Consider the following 19460-nt stretch of genomic DNA (forward strand, 5'->3'; position numbering starts at 1 on the left):
CATAACCCGTCAATCAACTCAACTGTGTTTTCGCCGGGCTGCTCCTTCTCCTCCTTTTGCGAAGGAAGTTGCTCAGCGAGTGGAGATCCTTTCGCTTCAGCATCTTGATCCTCGACACCAGCTTCCGCACTGCATCGATCCGCTGTTTAGCCTCACTGGCAGCTTCGTTCGCCTTCTTGGCGTTCTCACGGTTAACTTCGAGATCCTTCTGAGCCTGGGACATACAGTTATTCAACTCCTCAACCCGCCTCTTGGCAGCTCCAAGAAGACTTCGTTTTTCCGCGGCCTCTCTTTTGGCGCAGAGTGCCACCTTTCGGATGTTATTCAGACTTCCGACCATCTCCTGCAACAGATTTGTCATGCTTGCCAAGGATTCCTGGAGTTTTTCACGGATTTCCCTTGTCGCCTTGGCGGAGCAGGTGCCAGCTTTAATGGCTCGTTGGATTTCCTCAATAACCCGTTTCGTTTCATTTAAACTCTTGGTTATTTCATCCAGAAGCTGTTTTTTCCCATTGAGGGCCACCTCCGCTGCCTTAGCAGCCTGCAATGCCTTATCCGCCAGCATAGCCTTAGCCCTTTGGCCAGCAATCTTCGCTGCACATGGCTGGGCATCCTTAGCGTCCTTCGCATCCTTAGCTGCCTTTTGGGCCATCTGACTGGCCTTTATGTTCGTCTTGCAGAGGACAGAGCTGGGCTTGTAGCGTGGATCGTTACGACATGCAGAATCCGCAGTGCTCATCAGCATGTTTACCAGTAGCAGCATCGTAACCAGGGACTCGTAACGCATCGGAAATCTCACATCTTACATAGATCTCAAAGCTCATTAGGAAAACGAGATTTAAAGACTCCTATTATGATGTGACATAAAATCTACAAATCTTTTGAATTTTGGGAATTCAAAAACTTTATGAACTCCAGTATGCAGTTAATAGACTGTCTGAATGTAAAGTAAACTGAGTATTTTAAAGTTAAAATGAAGATAAAAGAATTTCTGTTCTTATTTTTTCTCTTATTCTCTGAGCTTTCTGAGGGCTATAAGTTGGCAGAGGTAAGATGTAATCCTTCCACTTACCAATCATGAATTGAAGATTCCTTCATCTGTTAGTCCTCCAATGAAATTGGGGAACAGACACCGGATTATCAGATTTGCTGTGACAACACACCCCCACCAACCAAAGGCGGCATCAGGCTAGACAACAAGTCAAAGATAAAAGCATCTAGCATTGCTCAAAAGGCGGCTAAGGAGGCCAAGGACGCATCCGATGCCCAGATAGAAGCAGGTGAGGCTGCAGCTCGCCAGGTTAAGCAGCAACTGGCCGATAAAGCACAAGCCGCTGCTAAGGCTGCGGAAGCCGCTCTTGCCGGAAAACAACAAATTGTAGAGCAATTGGAGTCCGAGGTAAGAGAGGGCGAATTGGTGGTTCAGGAGGAGAGCACCCTATTACAAACTACTCAAACCACTTGTACTGCCGCTGGACAAGCCGCCAAACAGGCAGGTGATCAGCTTAAAACTATAATGGTGGCGGTAAAAAATGCGCAGGAGAACGTGGTCAATGCTGAGCACGTGGCCAGTGGAGCCCAACAGGAGCTGGCCGAGAAACAGCAGCTCGTCGAGGCGGCCAAGAAGAGAGTTGAGCTTTTACTCCGCCAATTGGATGTGGCACGGGTAGATTTTAAGAACACTAAAAATGCCGCCGAGAAGGCAGCTTGTGCAGCGCATGAGGCCAGACAAAGAGCCACCCGAGAGCGAAGAAGGGCGGAACTGAGGCACAGACTACGACTAACTAATCGAAGTACCAACTTGGATACCTAAGTCTTATATTTTCTATTTATTATTATTTCTTTTGTCTAAAGAGGATTTAATGCCTAAGTGGTGATTCATTTTATTTGTGTTTTTTCTAAAATATAACAAAAATGTTTAGGAAAATTAAATAAACCAACAAATTTTACTAAACTTATTGATACATCTTACATATCTTAATATTTCAATTACGGGTTAGGGGGCGTATACTTAATACACCCCGCTAAACTTCCGACTACTCCTTCATGTTCACACGCCGATTCGCGAGGAAGCGAACAATCATTGGACACGGTCTTTCGTCATATTCAATCTTACCCGGAGCAAGCATTTAAAGCGTCTCATGGCAATTAGAGGCTCTTCCATAATTGCAACTACAAATTATCCAATCGGCCAGCCTGGTAGCATTGACCCAGCACCATTATTGTTGGTACATGGCCAACTCGCGACGAAAACTATCAGGCAACGGGTTTGCACTTTCTTTGGCGACCCGACCAGTTTGTTTATAAATACATGGCGCCACCGGTGGCCAACTGGCAATCGTCGTCGAGTCTCCATTGGATTTACTAAGCCCATTTGTTGCTCCCAACTTTTCCGAGTGCGAAAGTAAAAGCGTTTTCCACCGAACCCGTCTATCGACATTCGGCTTCGTTTGGCGGGCGATCCTCCACTCACATCAGAAGCATTTTGTCTGTGGTCCACGCAGGACGTTCGTGTCGGTCAAATTGAAATCATCAAGAGGTGCGTCTGTCCATCAAAATTGAGTGATAACTTTGTGATTTGTGTGCTGTCCAGTTTTGCTGGCCTTAAAACTAAACAGGTTCTTCTGTGGAACATATCAGTGCGTGACACACTAACGACTTACCGGTCATCCTAGAGCAAAGAAAGTGATCCACCGTATTTATTAGCTAATAGGCAAAGTAGTCACGAACCGGTTGCAAGGTGATAATGCACTCAGAAAAAGTATCCTTTAGATGTATTCTTTGGCTTTTAGACTCAACATACAGATATGCTTTCTTAAAATGGGCAAGAGATGGAAAAAATTCTGAAGATTCATTTGACAAGCTTATTCCCTTCTAAAAGGTCAAATTTAAAATCTCAAAAAAAAATCATTAACATTTTAAATAACATAACTTTTGAGATGGATTTTTTTTCTAGATTTTTGTAGCTTTTACTTAAAAAAATGAAAATTCATTGTAAATATTTTTTTAATTGTAATGTTAAGAGTAGGAGGGGGTGGGTGGTTAAAAAAAGGCAAAAGGCATGTTCAAAGCAACGTCAGGACTTGCAAAATCATTTCCATTTAATTTCATATCTTTTCTTTCAGATTTTATTACCCAGAGGCTAGCATTTCGCCATACAGGAACACTATACACCTGCAGTAATCACGAGTCTTCCGGTTGCACGGCTTCCTTCCGCCAGCTGCTTCATTGCATAACTATCAGAGATGACATCACTTTTGCACCTCCTGCTCCTGACGCTGTTTTTGGGTGAGTCGCACACGACTTCCTCATGCAACTCTTGCTAAATTGGGGAAATTTCATCTGTGATTTAGTGGCCATGCCGGCTTTGGGTCGCAAGGTGAAACGGAAGGAGGCACACTATCATCACCACGTCAATGTGCCGCCACCACCGCCTCCATCCCCTCAAGGACCAGGTCCACTGCCCCAGCAAACTGTGGTGATCGAGCACGAGGTGCCACCTTACACCTACGAAGCTGTAAACCACGACGAATTTGAACCGGCCAAGGTGAAGCTCTCCCACTCCGATTACATAGTGCATAGTCTCCATAATGGAGGGGGAGGTGGTTACCTAGCAGACAATGGACTCCGCAGCATAGCCAAGGGTTCGGCTGATCAGGCTTTATCCGCAGTGGCCAGCCAAAATGCGGCTGGCAAACAGGCATCCTATGTGGCAAAAAGTACTTTGGCTCAGGCAGCAGCTCAGGCAGCTGGTACTGCAGTGGCCGTGCTAAAGGGAAAGGAAGTACTGCTTCATAGACTGGAAGATCAGAGTGTCGAGGCACACAAGGCTATGGAGAATGAGCTGACGCAGTTGCAACAGGCCAAGCGATCCGCGAAGGCGGCCCAATATGCCGCTCAACAGGCCATTAACCATGTTAGTGTCTTGACAGCAGCTCTTAACAATGCCCAGTCTGCCTCGGAGTTGGCCCAAAAAGCGGCTTCTGAGGCAGCTGCCGAATTGGCCTCCCAAATAGATATGGTGGCCCAGGCCAAGACCAAACTGGAGCACGCTGAATCGCAGGCTTACGCAGCTCGATTGGACTACGAGGAAACTCGGGATGCAGCAGAAAAGGCTACTCTATCCGCACAAGAAGCACATTTGAATGCCAATGATGCTGCCTTACATGCGAATGTTGAGCTTGCAGATTCGGTTCATATCCACGACAAGAGTGACCGGAATGTGAGGGAACCACCTCGGAATCACCGACATCCATGAGGCACCGCCTATATCTACGCTTTTAATCCTTATTTATTTGTTTTCCTTATTTAATGATTGCGTTGTTGCAGAGATTCAATAAAGTTTTGTTTATATTTATCTCTTTCTCTCTTTGTAATCCAGCATTGTGATTGCAAGTAACGACTAAATTGATGTATGCAACTTGAAGCACTTAAAACAGGTAATTGCCAGAAAACTTGTTCGAAGAAATCGTCATAATAAAACTTGCCTGTGGGTCAAATTTTTTGTGTAAGCCTAAAGAAATAAAAAAATATTAGTTCGGAAATAAAATTGGTCAAAGTATCGTCATAAAGTAATATTTTAAAAAGAACCGCCAATTCACGAACACCAACCGTGATTGGTGGAGATCCCTGCTAACTGAGATTCTATGTCTTATTTTTGGGGCATTTTGTGAAAGTATATTTCATTAAGTGCGCTACGGTCATACTTTTGTTTAGATTTTCAAAATAATAAATATTAAGAAAATAACTATTAATTATGAGTCGCACGGAACAAACTTTCGATGACCTGAAGTCCTACTTCCGTGGCCATAGCAAAATTCGGGAGCAGAGGGCTCACATGTCCAAGGTGAGCATTGTTTCCCGTTAATTCTGAATTTCTCTAAAATCCGTCTGTCCACAGGTTCACTCTGTTTGCTGGAACGCCGATGGTCGTCACCTTGCGTCCGGATCATTTGACAAGACTGTGGCTGTTTACTCATTGGAACGGGATCGCTTTGTAAAGGGCAGCATTTATCGGGGACACACTGCATCCGTGGATCAGCTGTGTTGGCATCGCACCAATGCCGACCAGTTTGCTACCGCCAGCGGGGACAAAACTGTGAGGATCTGGGACATAAGGGCGGGAAAATGTGTTTCGGTAACTAACACAAAGGGAGAGAACATCAATATTGCCTGGTCACCGGATGGCAAGACGATCGCCGTGGGTAACAAAGAAGACCTGATAACTTTCATAGATACGCGCACGAATAAGATCCGCGTGGAGGAGCCCTTTAGTTTCGAGGTCAACGAGATCTCGTGGAACAATACAAATGATCTGTTCTTCTTAACAAATGGACTTGGATGTATGCATATCCTCAATTATCCCAGCCTGGAGCACCAGATGACCTTAAAGGCTCATCCCGCCAACTGCATTTGCATAGAGTTTGGACCAACGGGTATAAAAATTATTTTCCAAAAATAGTTCATATCCTAAGGTGTATTCAATTTTGCAGGCAAATATTTCGCTACTGGCTCGGCAGATGCCCAAGTCTCCTTGTGGGATGCCAACGAATTGGCTTGCCTGCGCATGATCAGCCGCTTGGAGTGGCCCGTTCGCACCATATCCTTCAGCCACGACGAACGACTGATTGCCTCGGCTAGCGAGGACCTCATCATAGACATTGCCTTCACAGAGACGGGAGAACGAGTAACCGATATACATGTGGATGCTTCAACATTTACGGTAGCTTGGCATCCCAAGCAATACTTGTTGGCCTACGCTTGCGATGAGAAAGATAGCGACCGGCGGCGAGACGCTGGCAATGTTAAGATATACGGTTTTCCCGAATAAACTTTAGTTTAAGGCACCGTTTGCTAGTAGAAACCTTCTTTACTTTCCAATTACATTGGAGTGCGCAACTTTATCGACGTAATGAGCTCGAAATGATCGACTTTAAAGTTGACTAGGTCACGTCGCTGGCCAGGCAACTTGATTATCAATTGCAGGGCTTCGCCTCTGGACGTGCTCTTTGCTGCAATTTGAGTTTTATCTTCGTCGGCGCGCTTTTATGGCATCACGGGACCCAGCGGCCATAACCTCCAGTCTGCTGCTTAATACTGCATCGGTCGAAGGAGAAAGACTACCTATGCCCTGGCAGCCACTTCACTTTTATCATGCAAATAACGACACTGGCGGATGCTGACCTAATATAGGTTTACGGTTATGGCTTCCTACATTTTAAGCTATTAATCAGTGGTCGCACTCTGCAGGAGACTTAATCCTGGGAAAGGATTGGCTTTGGCGTGTCAAAGGTTATTTGCTCACTTTTGGTGTGTGTGTGAATAGCCCCCATTAGCCACGAAAACTTGAGTGGGTGGTGTCAATTGTTGGCTGTTTATTTTTTCACCCTTGAACTATCTGCAAGAGGCACAAGTGACAAACAAACAGGACGAACGAGATGGGGCACCCTTGTATGTATCACTCATATATCCCATCCGCGAGCCAAGTGCATCGTCCATTTGTATGCCATCCGCACGTTTCCCGCCAAGTGCACACAGCATTTGCCACACGCCACCCACTCACCTACTCGAAGCAACATCAATATTTGTTTTACTAAAAGTTTTCGATAAATTTCGGTTTGAACTGCCAGTTTCGCTTGATTGGTTTTGTGAAGGGATAGGAAAGGGTCCAAATTGGATACTTGCATTCAATAATGAATCACAGTTAATTGTTATTAATGGACCAAAAGTCCAACTTTGCCAAACTGTTGAAAAAATAGTCCAAATGGTAGTTAGTGCTTGCGTTTTTTTAAAGTTGTTCATGGAAACGGAAGAGGTTGCACGAGATTTTTACCAGAGCGCACTGGAATTCTAGTTTAATTTCAACAAATTTCAAATATGGAGTTTCTAAATTGGAATGCTTATATAACAACAACTTAAAAATATTTCGTTTAAATGTTCAGAAAATGTGCCCACCGACTTAAAATTCATAATTTCCAATATATTTTCTTATTCGAATAAAAACAGCAATAATACAAATATTTTACAATTTTATCTACTTGCATTCTACAGCACATGTAATTCAGAATGCTAACAGAAATTTTGTTTCTTGCACTCTTATTCAGCACAGCTGTTAAGTGACAACTTGTCTGCAAATGTTCCCCAACCATAGCTGTTAATAAACAGATCTCATTTTCTCGCATGCAATATAACTGGTGTTCCTATGGCAATGAAATGAAACATATCTGTTAAATTTTCCCCTCTTTATAATGATGTTAATAAAATGTAAGAATGAATGTTATTTTTCATCTCTAGTTCTCTACAATTTGTCAAAAATATATAGGTTAACTACATTTTACGCGAATCTCAAAATAATATGGAGAAAATAAATTTTATTTCTCATGAATTCAAACCTATAGTTAAAAAATGTGATATTAAATATAATAAAATATACAATTTCTGAAAAATGCTTTTAAATCAGCTTCTTTTTCCGGTATCACTTATTTGGCCAACAAAATCTTCTGTTTAAAAACCTCTCCCTTAAAAAAATATTGTTTTGTCTCTCCCAAGTGTGTTACCCCCTTGTTCCCTGAATTTCAAAGAAGAAGTCACAGTTCTTCCTCAATCCTAGAAAGATAATAGCCAATTGATGGGAAACGCAAACATGGAAAAATGTCGAATGCAAGTCATAAAATTTAAAAGGGAAAATACTTTCTGGCCAACTTTCTCGGCCCCCAAGTTCTCAGACTTTTTATTTCTACTGTCACTTTAGACAAACTTTGACAGCGCAACGATATAGATGAGGATTTCAATGGTGGAGTGGGAGCGGGGGCAGAAGCTCTGGAATTTATGTCGCCTGTCGTCGGGACTTATGCGCTTTCGACTGCTGTTTTCCCCAAACCAACGTATTGATTGCCAAACTTCAAGTGCACGTAAATTGGCCAAAACTTTGTTTCTAGTTAGCTGCGGTTGGTTTGTGCACCATTTAGTTCTTTGAAAAGTGTGTACATGTTTCTTGTGAATAGTTTTTATATCCTTGCAAGTAAACAAACAACTCACCGGTTTTCTGTGTTGTTATGGTAAATAAATATTTGCTTATAGTTGTGTTTTTTGTATTTGTTTAAGCCATTCGTAGGTTTCTTAAAAGAAAGCATAGATAATATTTTCTCCAACGGAATAGGGAATAAAATAAAACCGCCTTTTTTCAAATATTTCTAGTGTTGTAAAATTCATGCGGTTTCTTTTTTGGTTTGAATCATTGCTATACTATTTCAAAGTTTACATGTACTCTCTGCCGTCGGAGTAGCCACTCTTTCGAAAAATAAGTAGTCTATGTCATCGATATTAAAAAACAATCGAATTTATTGTCACATTAGTTTCGACTAATTTTGTTGTGGATATTTCCGAGCAAAGTAAACTTTTTTCCATAGGCAAGAGCAAAAAATATAGGGGAGTCCCGCCCTGAATAAGTTAAGTTTGTTTTTACTGGAAAACCATCAAAATGTCTGTGCGTCATGACTGGTACCAATCAGAGACAAAGGTAGTCATCACCGTGCTCCTGAAGAACGCCGCCGATAAGAACTATGCTGTGGAGATTTCCCAGAACCGTGTCCATATGACGGCGGATGGCTATGAGTTGGACCTAAATCTTCTTCACCCCATCGTTGTGGAGCGGTCTTCCCACAAGGCCTTTCCCTCTAAAGTTGAGATCACTCTGGCCAAGGAGACGGGAGTTCGCTGGGAAAACCTGGAGGAGAAGGCCGTCGTAGCTGTTCCTGTTAAACCAAAGGCGAAGAACTGGGATCGACTGGTCAGCGAGGAGGAGAAGATCGACGAGAAGGAAGCCAAGGGCGAGACGGCCCTCAACAACCTGTTTAAGAAGATCTACAGCACATCATCACCCGAGGTCCAAAAGGCCATGAATAAGTCTTTCTCGGAATCTGGAGGCACCGTTCTCAGCACCAACTGGAGCGAAGTTGGCAAGGAGAAGGTTAACGTCAAGCCGCCAGATGGAACAGAGTTCCGCGAGTGGGAGAAGTAGGCCGGTATACTCCGCACACCCCCGTATTTATAAAGTTATGGAGAGATTTGAAAAAGAAAAACCTAAGATATATTTTTATCTATTGATTGATCGTCAACAAAGAACAAAATGTTAAGAACACAAACTAACAACAATTGTTTGAATAAATTTGATTTAAGCATGGCAATTGTCGCTTGGTTTGCTTATGGGGGATTATAAACTAAATTCACTATGGATACTACCAGTGTTTTTGGGAATTAAATAACTTTTCGTCGTATTGAAGCTTAAGGAACATTTTTAGTTCAGGGGCAAATTTTAGTATATTTGTTTATTTTGTACATAAAAGAATATCCATAATTACGCTGGTTTAAGTTTTTGTTTAAATTGTCATTAAGATTAACGGTTAAATTCCCTTGCAGTCAGAACTTAACTCCCACCGATAACTTTTAAAACCACCCCCGCACTCAACCGAAGCGTTCTCATTGGAAACAGCTGATCGGCAGACCGGGTTTGCAGATACGTGTAAAAATAAACGCACAATTATTTTTTCCTCGCACAAATCGGACTCCAGTTCCCAAAACTCCAAAATGTACCAGAATTTGGATGAGCACAATCGATTGGTGAACAAATACCTCAAGATATTCTTCGTTGTAGCACTTTACTGGTGAGTCATGAAAATGAAACTTCATTGAAGGGCCCTCTGCAATTCCATGTCTTCCACAGGTGCACCTCGATATTGACGGTATTCGTGAATAAGCATTTGCTAAGCAGCGATACAGTAAATCTCAGCGCACCACTATTTTTGTCATGGTTCCAGTGCGTGGTATCCACGGTAATTTGTTTTGCCGCCAGCCGTCTGAGCAAGAAGTATCCTTCGGTATTCACATTTCCCGAAGGGAATCCGCTGGACATCGATACTTTCCGCAAGATACTGCCGCTATCCGTTTTATATACCCTGATGATTGGGGCCAATAACCTCTCCCTATCCTATGTCACAGTGGCATTTTACTACATTGGTCGCTCGTTGACCACTGTGTTTAGTGTGGTCCTCACCTACGTTATCTTGCGCCAGCGCACCAGCTTTAAGTGTCTACTGTGCTGTGCCGCTATTGTTATAGGATTTTGGCTAGGAGTGGACCAGGAAAGCCTCACAGAGGTATTCTCCTGGCGGGGTACCATCTTTGGAGTGCTCAGTTCGTTGGCCTTGGCCATGTTTTCCATCCAGACAAAAAAATCGCTGGGATACGTCAACCAGGAAGTGTGGCTACTCAGCTACTACAATAATTTATACTCCACGCTGTTATTTCTTCCCCTGATAATCATCAACGGTGAGTTGGAGACTATTATTACATATCCACACCTGTGGGCTTCTTGGTTCTGGGCCGCCTTGACCCTCAGTGGAATTTGTGGATTTGCCATAGGTTTTGTTACAGCCCTGGAAATCAAGGTAATCCGCAAATCTACTTGATAAATTCTTATCTAACCCAATCGATATTTTAGGTCACATCCGCACTGACGCATAATATCTCGGGAACAGCTAAGGCATGCGCTCAAACGGTAATCGCCACCCAGTATTATCATGATGTTCGATCGGCACTATGGTGGACCTCCAATGTGGTGGTGCTGGTGGCCAGCGCCGCCTACACCCGGGTCAAGCAACTTGAGATGCTCCGTCAGCATCAGCAACGTGCCGCGGCCACCCAGAAGGCTTAAGAGCAATTTTTATAATGCTGCCAAAGTAACGTAGACTGTTTAGGACTCTAGGAGATGTAAGTTTAAAGTATGCACAAATGATCCATCAACAAAAATACATAGGTTTTTGTGTTAACTAATTGGACGCCACAGCTTCCTTGCGTTCCGCGGGTTCCTCCTGTTTTTTGGTATCCTCTCTTTTAACCTTTGCCGTGCTCTTATCCCACATCTCTGGGACGTACACAAACGGATCGATTTTCAGTTGCTCACTGCTTGGTGGGCTCTTCAGCAGGACACGTGTAATAAAGCGACCCTCACGCTTAGGCCTCATTGTGTTGACATCCTGCAGCAGAAACTTAATGTTTTCCTCCAGCTTTTGTGCGTCCATGTCCAAAGTACCCACACTGGCGGTGATTAAGCCAAAATTCTGCTGGTACTCATCCTTGGCAGCGCTATAGCTAATGCCGCTTGAAAACTTGACTATCATCTCAGCCAGGTTCGTGCCAAGGGTCTCACTTTTAGGATTGGGAAACTTGCGCTTCATTAGACCACGAAGGGCCACCAGCTCTGCCAGAATATTAGGATGGGCAATGATGTACTGGTAGTCGGACAGCAGCAGTTCTCCGTTGGTAATGTCCTTGATAAGCTCGACGCCGCCAACAAGCGAGGCGCCAGCTTCTCGGGCCTCCAAGACTTCGTTCTATAGAGAAATTTAAAGATGATATTTTTGGATTTTAGAATTAGGTAGTTTTACTTACATTTCCCTTGGTGAAGACAATTATCTTTCGCTCCTCGCCGTGCTCAAACTTGTTTGGGATCATAGCCATGCGTTGAAAGTTATCAACAAAACGGGTGATTTTCTCCGCTTGCATGTTCAGCTCGATATCCACATTTAGGGGAGCATTGGGTACATTGTACATGCTGGGGTGATGGGTCTCTCGATGACATTGGATGGCTTCCTGAACGGAATAAACTGGCCAGCGGTAATAGCGCCCCACATAGCAGTCATCTTTGGCAATCTGTTTCCAGGAATCATCAACATGCTTGTCTGCCCGCTTCACGTTGATTCTGCAAATGAAAATAAGTTAAACCTGTATTCTGGATTTTGACTTAACAACGTACTTTTTGTTGCGCTGGTTGTGAGGTATGAATCCCACCTTCTTCACCTCTACTTTGACTTTCTTCTTGCGAGCCTTCTCCCGAGTTCCTTTACGTGCCGCTTCGTTCACGGCGGAAAGGTGCAGCAGGCGGAGTGACTCCATCGTGGGCTGGCGCAGGGCCAGTGCCCTCATTGAGGCCAGGATTGACTGCATTTCTTTCAAAAATAAGACTATTTACCGGAATCCAAACCTTTGCTTTGCATAACCTCTCCGGTCAGAGTTGCCATGTTTTTTGTTTAAAATCCCTATGTTGCCATATTAGCGTAGAAAATAGTGTGTTTAAGAACCGCGGTATAGAACTTGGCTAGGAAATAACTGCTATTTCAACAATTTAAGTATTGTATTTTGCCGGACACTTTCTGGGAAGAAATTATTTGTGATATGTATTTTAAAATAACTAAATATAATAACTAAATAACTGAATTTACTTTGGAAAGCCTAAAGGGCATTCAATAAATTTCCATCCATATATAAATAGAAAGAACTAGGAATTCCTAAATCCCAAATTCAAAAAACAGTAATATTCAAAACCACTGATTGAACAGATTCTAAGAGATATTTAGAAAACAGCAAAGAGATCATTTGGCGGATCCCTTATTCTCTAAAAATAAATCTCATATTTTTCCGATACGTTCAAAAGCGCCGTGCCGCTCAGAATAGCTTCGACCGACGAGCGGCACGGACGTATTCGGAATTTTCGAACCGCGGAAAATCGCAAGAATTTGAGAGAGTGACCGAAAAAAATTCAGCGGCGGGGCGGACGACCGTGTGTGCATAGGAAAAGTGCAAGTAATAATTTGTTATTGTTTTTCCTTTCAACAAAACACTGGCGAACACCCCGAAATAGACCGACAACCTTACGCATAAACCCATAAAACAAAAGAAGCGCAGCCAGGAAGAAAATTCGACTGGAAAAAAGAAAAATGTGTGTATTCAGAGTGTGGCAACAGTTTCGATATAACGTTCGGAAAGTGGCGAAAGTAATGGGGGCCGCCGACTTCAGATACACATGATCTGCGTTCGCAGCCCACCCATTCACCCATCCACCCACTGGTCCACCGGTCCATCGGTCCACATCCACCCATCCATCCATTCAGTTCATTTCCCCGCGAGTGCGTGCACTTTCGCATAAATTGGAAATATTAATTGCGTGTAACCTAAAAGTGGAATAAAGGAAGTGTTGCGCACTTGGCGAGGCGTGATTGAAAAGGGGGCTAGAGGAATACTGGGTGTGTTGTGTGCTATAGTGCGATCGCCATGGGGAGGCAACAAAAGAGTGTCAGCGTTTTAAAAATAGTTTGGTTTGCGGCGTGATTTTATTTGTTCTTCTGCTGGCCTCTCGACGATCGATGGCATCCAGTTCTTGAGCCAAAACCGTAACCAAGACCCAAAACACAATAACACAGTGCATTCCGGATCGGTTCTCCGTTTCGGTTAAGTGACCACACGCGTGCATATTTTTGGAAAATATTCAAAACTTTCGCACATGTGGGGAAACGTGCTGAAATAGGATTTTTGAAATTATTGTTTACATTTCGTGGATTTAATCGTTACACTTTAAGACTCGGTTATGTGTGTGTTTGGCGGCGGACGTTCCACATTGGTCTTCTTCTTCTATAAACAATCTCCCGATTTTGATAATTCTCGGATTTTCTTGTCTTGTGTGCGTTTTTAGTGGCGTATCGGGCAGTGTAAACAAACAACACCCGATTGAGCGATATCGAGATGGACTGGGACAAACCACCGCCGCCTCCTCAACCACCTCCGAAGCCCCGACGAACTCGACCCCGACAGAATGTCCTGCATTACGAGTCCTTGCCAACCGCTCCGCCGGCAATGTGCGGTCGCACGGAGGAGAATATCTTCCAGTTTCCGACCGTGGCCTCACGTGCTCGCAATCTCTCCGCATCTCCGAAATTCGAAAGAGGGGAGGCCAAGGATTTGCCAGTTTGTAAACTGGGAAAGCACTCCTGCTCCAAGTGCCAGCCATATCGGGCGGATCGGGGAACCATTGAACCGCTGAAAACTCGTCTTAATTCCGCGATCGAAGTCATGGACGAATTGACTCGAACATACGTCTTGCTGGAGGGATTTCTGGAGCATCGACTGGCGACCATCGCCGACAATGAGGCGGGTGAACGAAAAGCGGAACTGGAGGCTTTAGACGATGATGTTCCTTCCACTAGTCAAGCCGTTAGGCAGCATGCACCTACTAAACCACCGCGCTCCAACACCAATGACCACCAGTTTGAGCTAGAGCACTCTCTGACCTGGCTAGAATCTTTAATGGGCACTGAAGTGGTTCCTCCCTTCAAACGGGGAAAGTTTAACCGGTAAGAATTAGCCACAAGCTTAAATTTAAATTTTCACAATATTTTCTAATTATTTGACAGGATTCGTGAGCGGAGCAAATCAATGATGGACGAGGACCTCAACATGTTCATGAAAAGCGATCGTCCTGGCTTAAAGCTTAGCTCTTCGCGACCATATCTTCTAAGACGGCAGAGCACCTACAGCGATAACAAGGCTAAGGTATCCAAGTGGACCAAGGTGAAGGCCGCTTTCAAGTGGGAGCGAGCCAACGTGCCACCCTCGGGACCAGGTGCACCCGAAACTCACATCCTCATGCCAATCAACCACGAGGTGGAGAGGTTTGTATTAGATTTTCGAACCACTCTTGGTATTATTACATTATTGATTCGTTTTTTAGATACCTTAAGGTCCCTATTAGTGTGGCAGCTGGTAGCAGTTCCGCGGACAGCATCATCAGTTCCTCCTCCGGCCATATTATGAGTGATACGGGTGGTACACCTGGTACTATTAGCTCGGCAAGCTCCATGGATGATCTGGAGGCGGTCAGCCGACAGAATTATCGTAAATTTCTGAAAAAGATCTGCTATAACATGTCAAATTAATATGATTAATTTTCTAGGTCGCGATTCCTCTAAAAGTGATAACCGATGCGATTCCCGCGTCTCCAACTTTGAGGTGGAGCTGCGAAAATCAGCCACCGACGAGCGGTTGGACAATATTAAATCCTCGGCCCCGCCATTACCAGCAAAGTCATCATCCAGCAAATCTCTGCGAAGATCCAAGGCGTTCTCTGACTTTGAGGTCCTTCCAGAGGATCATGTTGCGGAGATAAAAGCCACTAGCAGCCGGCGACAGAAGTTGCCTCCGAGTCCATTGAATCTCAACCAGGTGAATCAAATATACAGCGATTTGCCGCAACTGCACTCGCCGTTAAAGAGTCCCAAGGATTCACGGATGCGTCGTGTACACTCACCGGGGGCCTCCTCTGTGCCCAGCAGTCCTTCGAGGCAATCCGATTTTTTCGGTGAATTTGGTGGGTGAGCAAGGGGAGGATATTACACTCGAACTAGCCGCTCTGGTGTTACCCCCATAGTCTCTAACATTATGAACTTTTTGTTTAACAAAAGTACTTTTTGCAGAGAGCGAGGATATGTCCAGTGGCGACTTTTCAGAACCCACTACGCCAAACTGTAAGAATTTCCCACAGACCGAAGACGACGAGGTATTTCAACATTATCAACTTCTCGTACTCAAATTAGATTCGGAGCTTAAGCACAAGCAACGCGAGTTAGAGCGTTCCAGCACCAGCAATCGCAGTATGAATCCCCTGTATACCTTTAAGCAATCTCAAAGATATTTCTAACCCATATATAACTCTCCATTTCAGGTATCAAACTGGGCAGTGGGGCAGCTATAGGAGGAACTGGTAGTGGGAAGCGTAGTAGCGAAGAACACTCGCCCACTCAGCTGTTACACAACGAGCTCGTGTCCACCGCCGAGCTAGAGCAAAACCTAACCCCGCAGTTCAAAAAGAAACTAAACAAGTGGCGTGCAAAACAACAGAATTGCGCTGTAGGATCGTATGCCTCTATAGAACCGGCGGCCAGTCCCACCGCTAAGAGCCAAAGTGGCGAGGTAAAGCCCAAGATCGATTGGAACCTCTGGAGTACGGGTCAGGTGAAGTTAGAGGGCCAAGGACTATGTGCTCTGCCCGATCAGAAAGATCTGCCAGAGAAATTCCAAAAAAAGTTGGGTGGGTATATAAATAAATTGATTTACTTAATTCCAAAGTTAATTTATATCATTTCCCCATAGAGCAATGGAACCGGATAAAGTGCACTCCTGGCGGCGGGACCACCTCGGACAACGACTCCTTGAAACGAGGCTCCAAGCACAGTCAGTCCACGAGAAGAGGATCAGACGATGATCGATGGTACAAGCACAGGCCGCACGATAAAGAGAAGTATGTACAAAGGTGAAAAGTATTAAATTTCTCATAATAATCCTTCATTGTCTACCACAGGTTGTCTCGCCTTAAAGCCATTGTAGTACCAGATCACACCAAGAAGATCGAGGTCAAAACTTCGGATGGCGAAGTAATGAAATTCGAGGGCATCTCAAGGAAGTTCACCAGAAAGCTGTACGAGTGGGAGAAATCCAGAGGCATAGGACCCGAGGCCTCGACCTTTGCTCTGCTGCATCCGGGCTATTGTCCCATAGATGTAAGACGGATCAACAAGGAGTGCAATAAAGGTGGGTATGGAATTGCCTGGCGGATCCAAAATTAATCTTTAACATTTTTATAGTGGCAGCGGACCATTCGCCCACACTTAGTCGCTCCCTTTCCCTGGACAGTGTGTCACCCAACTGCAACCTGGCACAGACCATCTCTCAGCAGGCTTCATCCCTCTCCCTAAACGATGTCAACGATCTAAAGGAGATCGAGGACAGTACCGATGCTCTCACAGATCATGAGTTCAAGAAGTACGACGAACCGGAGGCTGTAATGGTTGAAGTGGAAGAACACATCCATGACACTGCTTCGCCGCTGGTCACCGCCCATACGTTGGTGGAGCAGCAGACGCCCATATACAAGTACGAGGAGGTGCAGTGCAACGACTATGTGTAGGTGGCATGTAAAATACCCGAACCTCCGGATATTAATAGTTTCGAATCTCCTTCAGCAACTCACGTCGCGTTCAGAGCTTCGAGTCGCACACGAACCTGGCCCCTTTGCTGGGAGCACTGAAACGTGCCGATGAGTTGTTTAACCAACTGAAAAATGCATCACCCGATTTGCTGGAACACCCGTCGATGCGGGACTGTCAGGCCGCATTGCTGAGCATTCGTAGCATATATCCGTACTACTCCAACAACCTAATGAAGGCGGGCGTGCTTAACGCCATCTCTGATGTCCAGAGCGAACTGGGACGACTTACTGAGCTGGTGGGAAATTCTTTAAATATCTGATATTTACAATTACTTTAAATTAATGCTGGTAACCTTACATTCCAGAGCCAAAAATCACCTTTAGATGAGGCCTGCTGCCAGGAAACCATGCAGGAGCGTACACTGGAGTATCTGGAGGAGCTCCAAGGACTGCATGAATCACTGCAGTGTCTTAAGCTAAGCATTCGTAAGGATTTATTTTACCTATAGCACTTTAAAGTACTAATCTAACTGAAATTTTAGAGGGTGGAACAAATCGATACCCCCGGGACATTGTCCCGGATATTAACATCACCAGCGAGGATGGTCAGCAGTTGGACTCAAGTTCTGCCTATGCCACCTGCGACAATTCCAGTCGAGATCGTTTGGCTCAAGATGACAATAGTGCCAGCGCGGCGTCACCAATGGAGCATGAGACGGAGACCAGCACCACAACGGGCACTTTGTGTCGATCCAGTTTGCCCACCGTGAATGCCAATCCAAGTGCCAATGGCGTTACCAATGGAATTACGAGTGTAAATGCCTGTGCCAAGAAGAAACTATTGCGACTCCGCAAAATGGGTTCACGGCAAAATAGCAAGACGGAGAGCGACAGCAGTGATGCGGATACTCATTCTGTTTTGGAGACCCCTCGAAGATTGCGACGAAAGAATTTCCGACTGAAGCAACGCTCCTTGGATGACGACTTTCGGCTGAGCTCGACGACAAATGAACCAGATTTGGCTACGGCCAGAGAAGAAATTGTGTACGGTTCGCTGAAAGTTAAGCCAGGAGAACTCATTGAGCAGAGTCAATGTGTGGCACCTGCCCCACTCATCCTCATTGCCCCTGATCCATCAGTATCTTCCCGTGAAACCACTCCTCTTACTTCAACCACTCCTTCCTCAACTGTTACTCCGCCCGCTAAACTGGGTGGTTTTATTCCTCCTCCTTTGCCGGAACATAATCGACCATACAATACAAATGCTAATGTATTTGTGAAGACCAAACGAAAACTCTTCACCACCATCCCAGAACCAAGTGCCTCTGACGGCTTAGTTGTGATCGAAAAGGTGCTGGATAGTCCCGCTGAAGAGAGATCGAATAAATTGGATAAATTAGGGAAATCAAGATTCCCTCCTAAGCTCCTCAATATTTATAAATCCATTAGTTTGGAACGCCTAACCCATCCACCCAACAAAGAAGAGCTACGAAAAGTCCAGAGTAGCGAGAACTTCCGGCGCGGATCCCTCTTTGTGCGTCCACCACTTGCCAGTGATAGCATCGAGAGATTGTCTAAGAAACATCATGAGTCAAGTAATCCACCAGTTCCGCCTCGAAAGGCCCACCTCTACAAGAAAAACTCGTTGCACAAATCACACAGTGCCAATGCTAGCAACAAGATTGAGCACAAGATTGCCAAGACCAGCTCTGGACCTAGTTTTTCTAGGGTGCATCCTCCACCGCTTCCGCCTGTTCCTTTAAGCTTACCCAACAAACAGGATAACACTCTGCCACGAATCCAACGGAAACATCCAAATACTCCCACCAAGGCCAAGCAGTTTGAATTCCCGCCACCGCAGATTCTAACGCCAGGGCGTCCGGCTACTCCTCTTTCGGAAAGGGCTATACGTCTTCAATTGGCCAAGGCACAGTTCCTTCAGAGTGCTCCTGTTACTCCCCGCCAAGAACCCCAAACGCCCACTAAACCAACTGAATCTGTGGTGCTCCAGAAGAGCATCAGTGCCGGCAGCATGAGGGGTGGAGGATCAGCTGTCCAGGAGGCAATGCAGCAGCAGCAGCAGCATTATCATGAAGTATCAACGGATCAGGAAAGTGTAGGTAATTCCAGTACGTACGATAGTTTGCCCAGAACCGTCAGCCGAAGTGCGAAGATTTCCAGTAAGCTGGGATTTGCCACGCTCACCTCAAAGTTACGTAGAAGCAACAAGAAGCCCAAGGATCCACCTCCAAGTCCTGGAAGTGCTTTATCCGCCCTTTGTCGTCAAACCCTAATGGCCGATGTTATAGCCATACCACAGGCATATGGGGCGGAGAAGCCACCACCAAGTCCCACGGGACGGAATGTTTCCAAGTCCCAGAGCACGCCACAGGCTGCTGGTCCTTCAACGATCAATTTCGACAGAATAAACAAGTCCCTAAGCGAACAGTATGTTCGTCAGCTCAAGGAGAGCGACGTCTAGTCAGAGTCCCCAGTCTCAAGTCCAGAATCTAGTCATAGGAGTAATCTGTAATGTCGATGTCCGAGATATATGAGTGCATTTTGGGGTAACCCCACTAGTTAGGTAGCACGGTTACCAATATAATTTCAAAAAGATAAACTAATCTTTTCAATTCTTTAAAAATAA

General features: G+C 44.9%; 8 protein-coding genes across 10 annotated transcripts; 6 read left to right on the forward strand and 2 right to left on the reverse strand.

The window, feature by feature from the left end:
* Positions 1-13: 13 nt before the first annotated feature.
* LOC108109407 lies at positions 14-808 on the reverse strand. Its single transcript, XM_017217904.1, is given in 1 exon segment — positions 14-808. A coding segment is annotated over 1 exon segment (795 nt).
* Positions 809-973: 165 nt separating this feature from the next.
* Positions 974-1954, forward strand: LOC108109450 (axoneme-associated protein mst101(2)). The gene is made up of 2 exons (XM_017217949.2): positions 974-1048; positions 1106-1954. The coding sequence occupies exons 1-2, from the start codon at positions 974-976 to the stop codon at positions 1811-1813; spliced, it is 783 nt and encodes a 260-aa protein (XP_017073438.1). The 3' UTR covers positions 1814-1954.
* A 1291-nt stretch (positions 1955-3245) lies between these two features.
* On the forward strand, positions 3246-4258 carry LOC108109408. The gene is made up of 2 exons (XM_017217906.2): positions 3246-3288; positions 3354-4258. The coding sequence occupies exons 1-2, from the start codon at positions 3246-3248 to the stop codon at positions 4256-4258; spliced, it is 948 nt and encodes a 315-aa protein (XP_017073395.1).
* A 442-nt stretch (positions 4259-4700) lies between these two features.
* LOC108109426 (THO complex subunit 3) lies at positions 4701-5846 on the forward strand. The gene is made up of 3 exons (XM_017217924.2): positions 4701-4846; positions 4901-5435; positions 5493-5846. Exons 1-3 carry the CDS (start codon positions 4757-4759, stop codon positions 5828-5830), a joined length of 963 nt encoding a protein of 320 aa, XP_017073413.1. The 5' UTR covers positions 4701-4756; the 3' UTR covers positions 5831-5846.
* Positions 5847-8325: 2479 nt separating this feature from the next.
* On the forward strand, positions 8326-9185 carry LOC108109421 (protein SGT1 homolog). Its single transcript, XM_017217919.2, has one exon. The coding sequence runs from the start codon at positions 8480-8482 to the stop codon at positions 9017-9019; it is 540 nt and encodes a 179-aa protein (XP_017073408.1). The 5' UTR covers positions 8326-8479; the 3' UTR covers positions 9020-9185.
* A 240-nt stretch (positions 9186-9425) lies between these two features.
* Positions 9426-10830, forward strand: LOC108109577 (GDP-fucose transporter 1). Its single transcript, XM_017218154.2, has 3 exons — positions 9426-9662; positions 9722-10445; positions 10499-10830. Exons 1-3 carry the CDS (start codon positions 9586-9588, stop codon positions 10709-10711), a joined length of 1014 nt encoding a protein of 337 aa, XP_017073643.1. The 5' UTR covers positions 9426-9585; the 3' UTR covers positions 10712-10830.
* LOC108109576 (50S ribosomal protein L1) lies at positions 10758-12068 on the reverse strand. Its single transcript, XM_017218153.2, has 3 exons — positions 11813-12068; positions 11449-11758; positions 10758-11390 (listed from the first exon to the last, which is right to left on the reverse strand). The coding sequence occupies exons 1-3, from the start codon at positions 12001-12003 to the stop codon at positions 10827-10829; spliced, it is 1065 nt and encodes a 354-aa protein (XP_017073642.2). The 5' UTR covers positions 12004-12068; the 3' UTR covers positions 10758-10826.
* Positions 12069-12523: 455 nt separating this feature from the next.
* Positions 12524-19422, forward strand: LOC108109526. Of its 3 annotated transcripts, XM_017218089.2 has the most exons (14): positions 12524-12775; positions 13526-14183; positions 14244-14501; positions 14561-14724; positions 14783-15196; positions 15303-15353; positions 15423-15479; positions 15551-15916; positions 15979-16126; positions 16187-16416; positions 16470-16788; positions 16848-17109; positions 17179-17299; positions 17356-19422. In XM_017218089.2, the coding sequence occupies exons 2-14, from the start codon at positions 13576-13578 to the stop codon at positions 19293-19295; spliced, it is 4938 nt and encodes a 1645-aa protein (XP_017073578.2). In that variant the 5' UTR covers positions 12524-12775; positions 13526-13575; the 3' UTR covers positions 19296-19422. The 3 variants fall into 3 exon arrangements, with proteins under 3 accessions (XP_017073578.2, XP_017073575.2, XP_017073577.2); XM_017218086.2 differs by having other exon boundaries at positions 15303-15479; XM_017218088.2 differs by having other exon boundaries at positions 12524-12639; positions 15303-15479.
* Positions 19423-19460: the final 38 nt, after the last annotated feature.

The sequence above is a fragment of the Drosophila eugracilis genome, unplaced genomic scaffold (genome assembly GCF_018153835.1).
Source record: "Drosophila eugracilis isolate 14026-0451.02 unplaced genomic scaffold, ASM1815383v1 contig_47, whole genome shotgun sequence".
Classification (NCBI taxonomy): Eukaryota; Metazoa; Arthropoda; class Insecta; order Diptera; family Drosophilidae; genus Drosophila; species Drosophila eugracilis.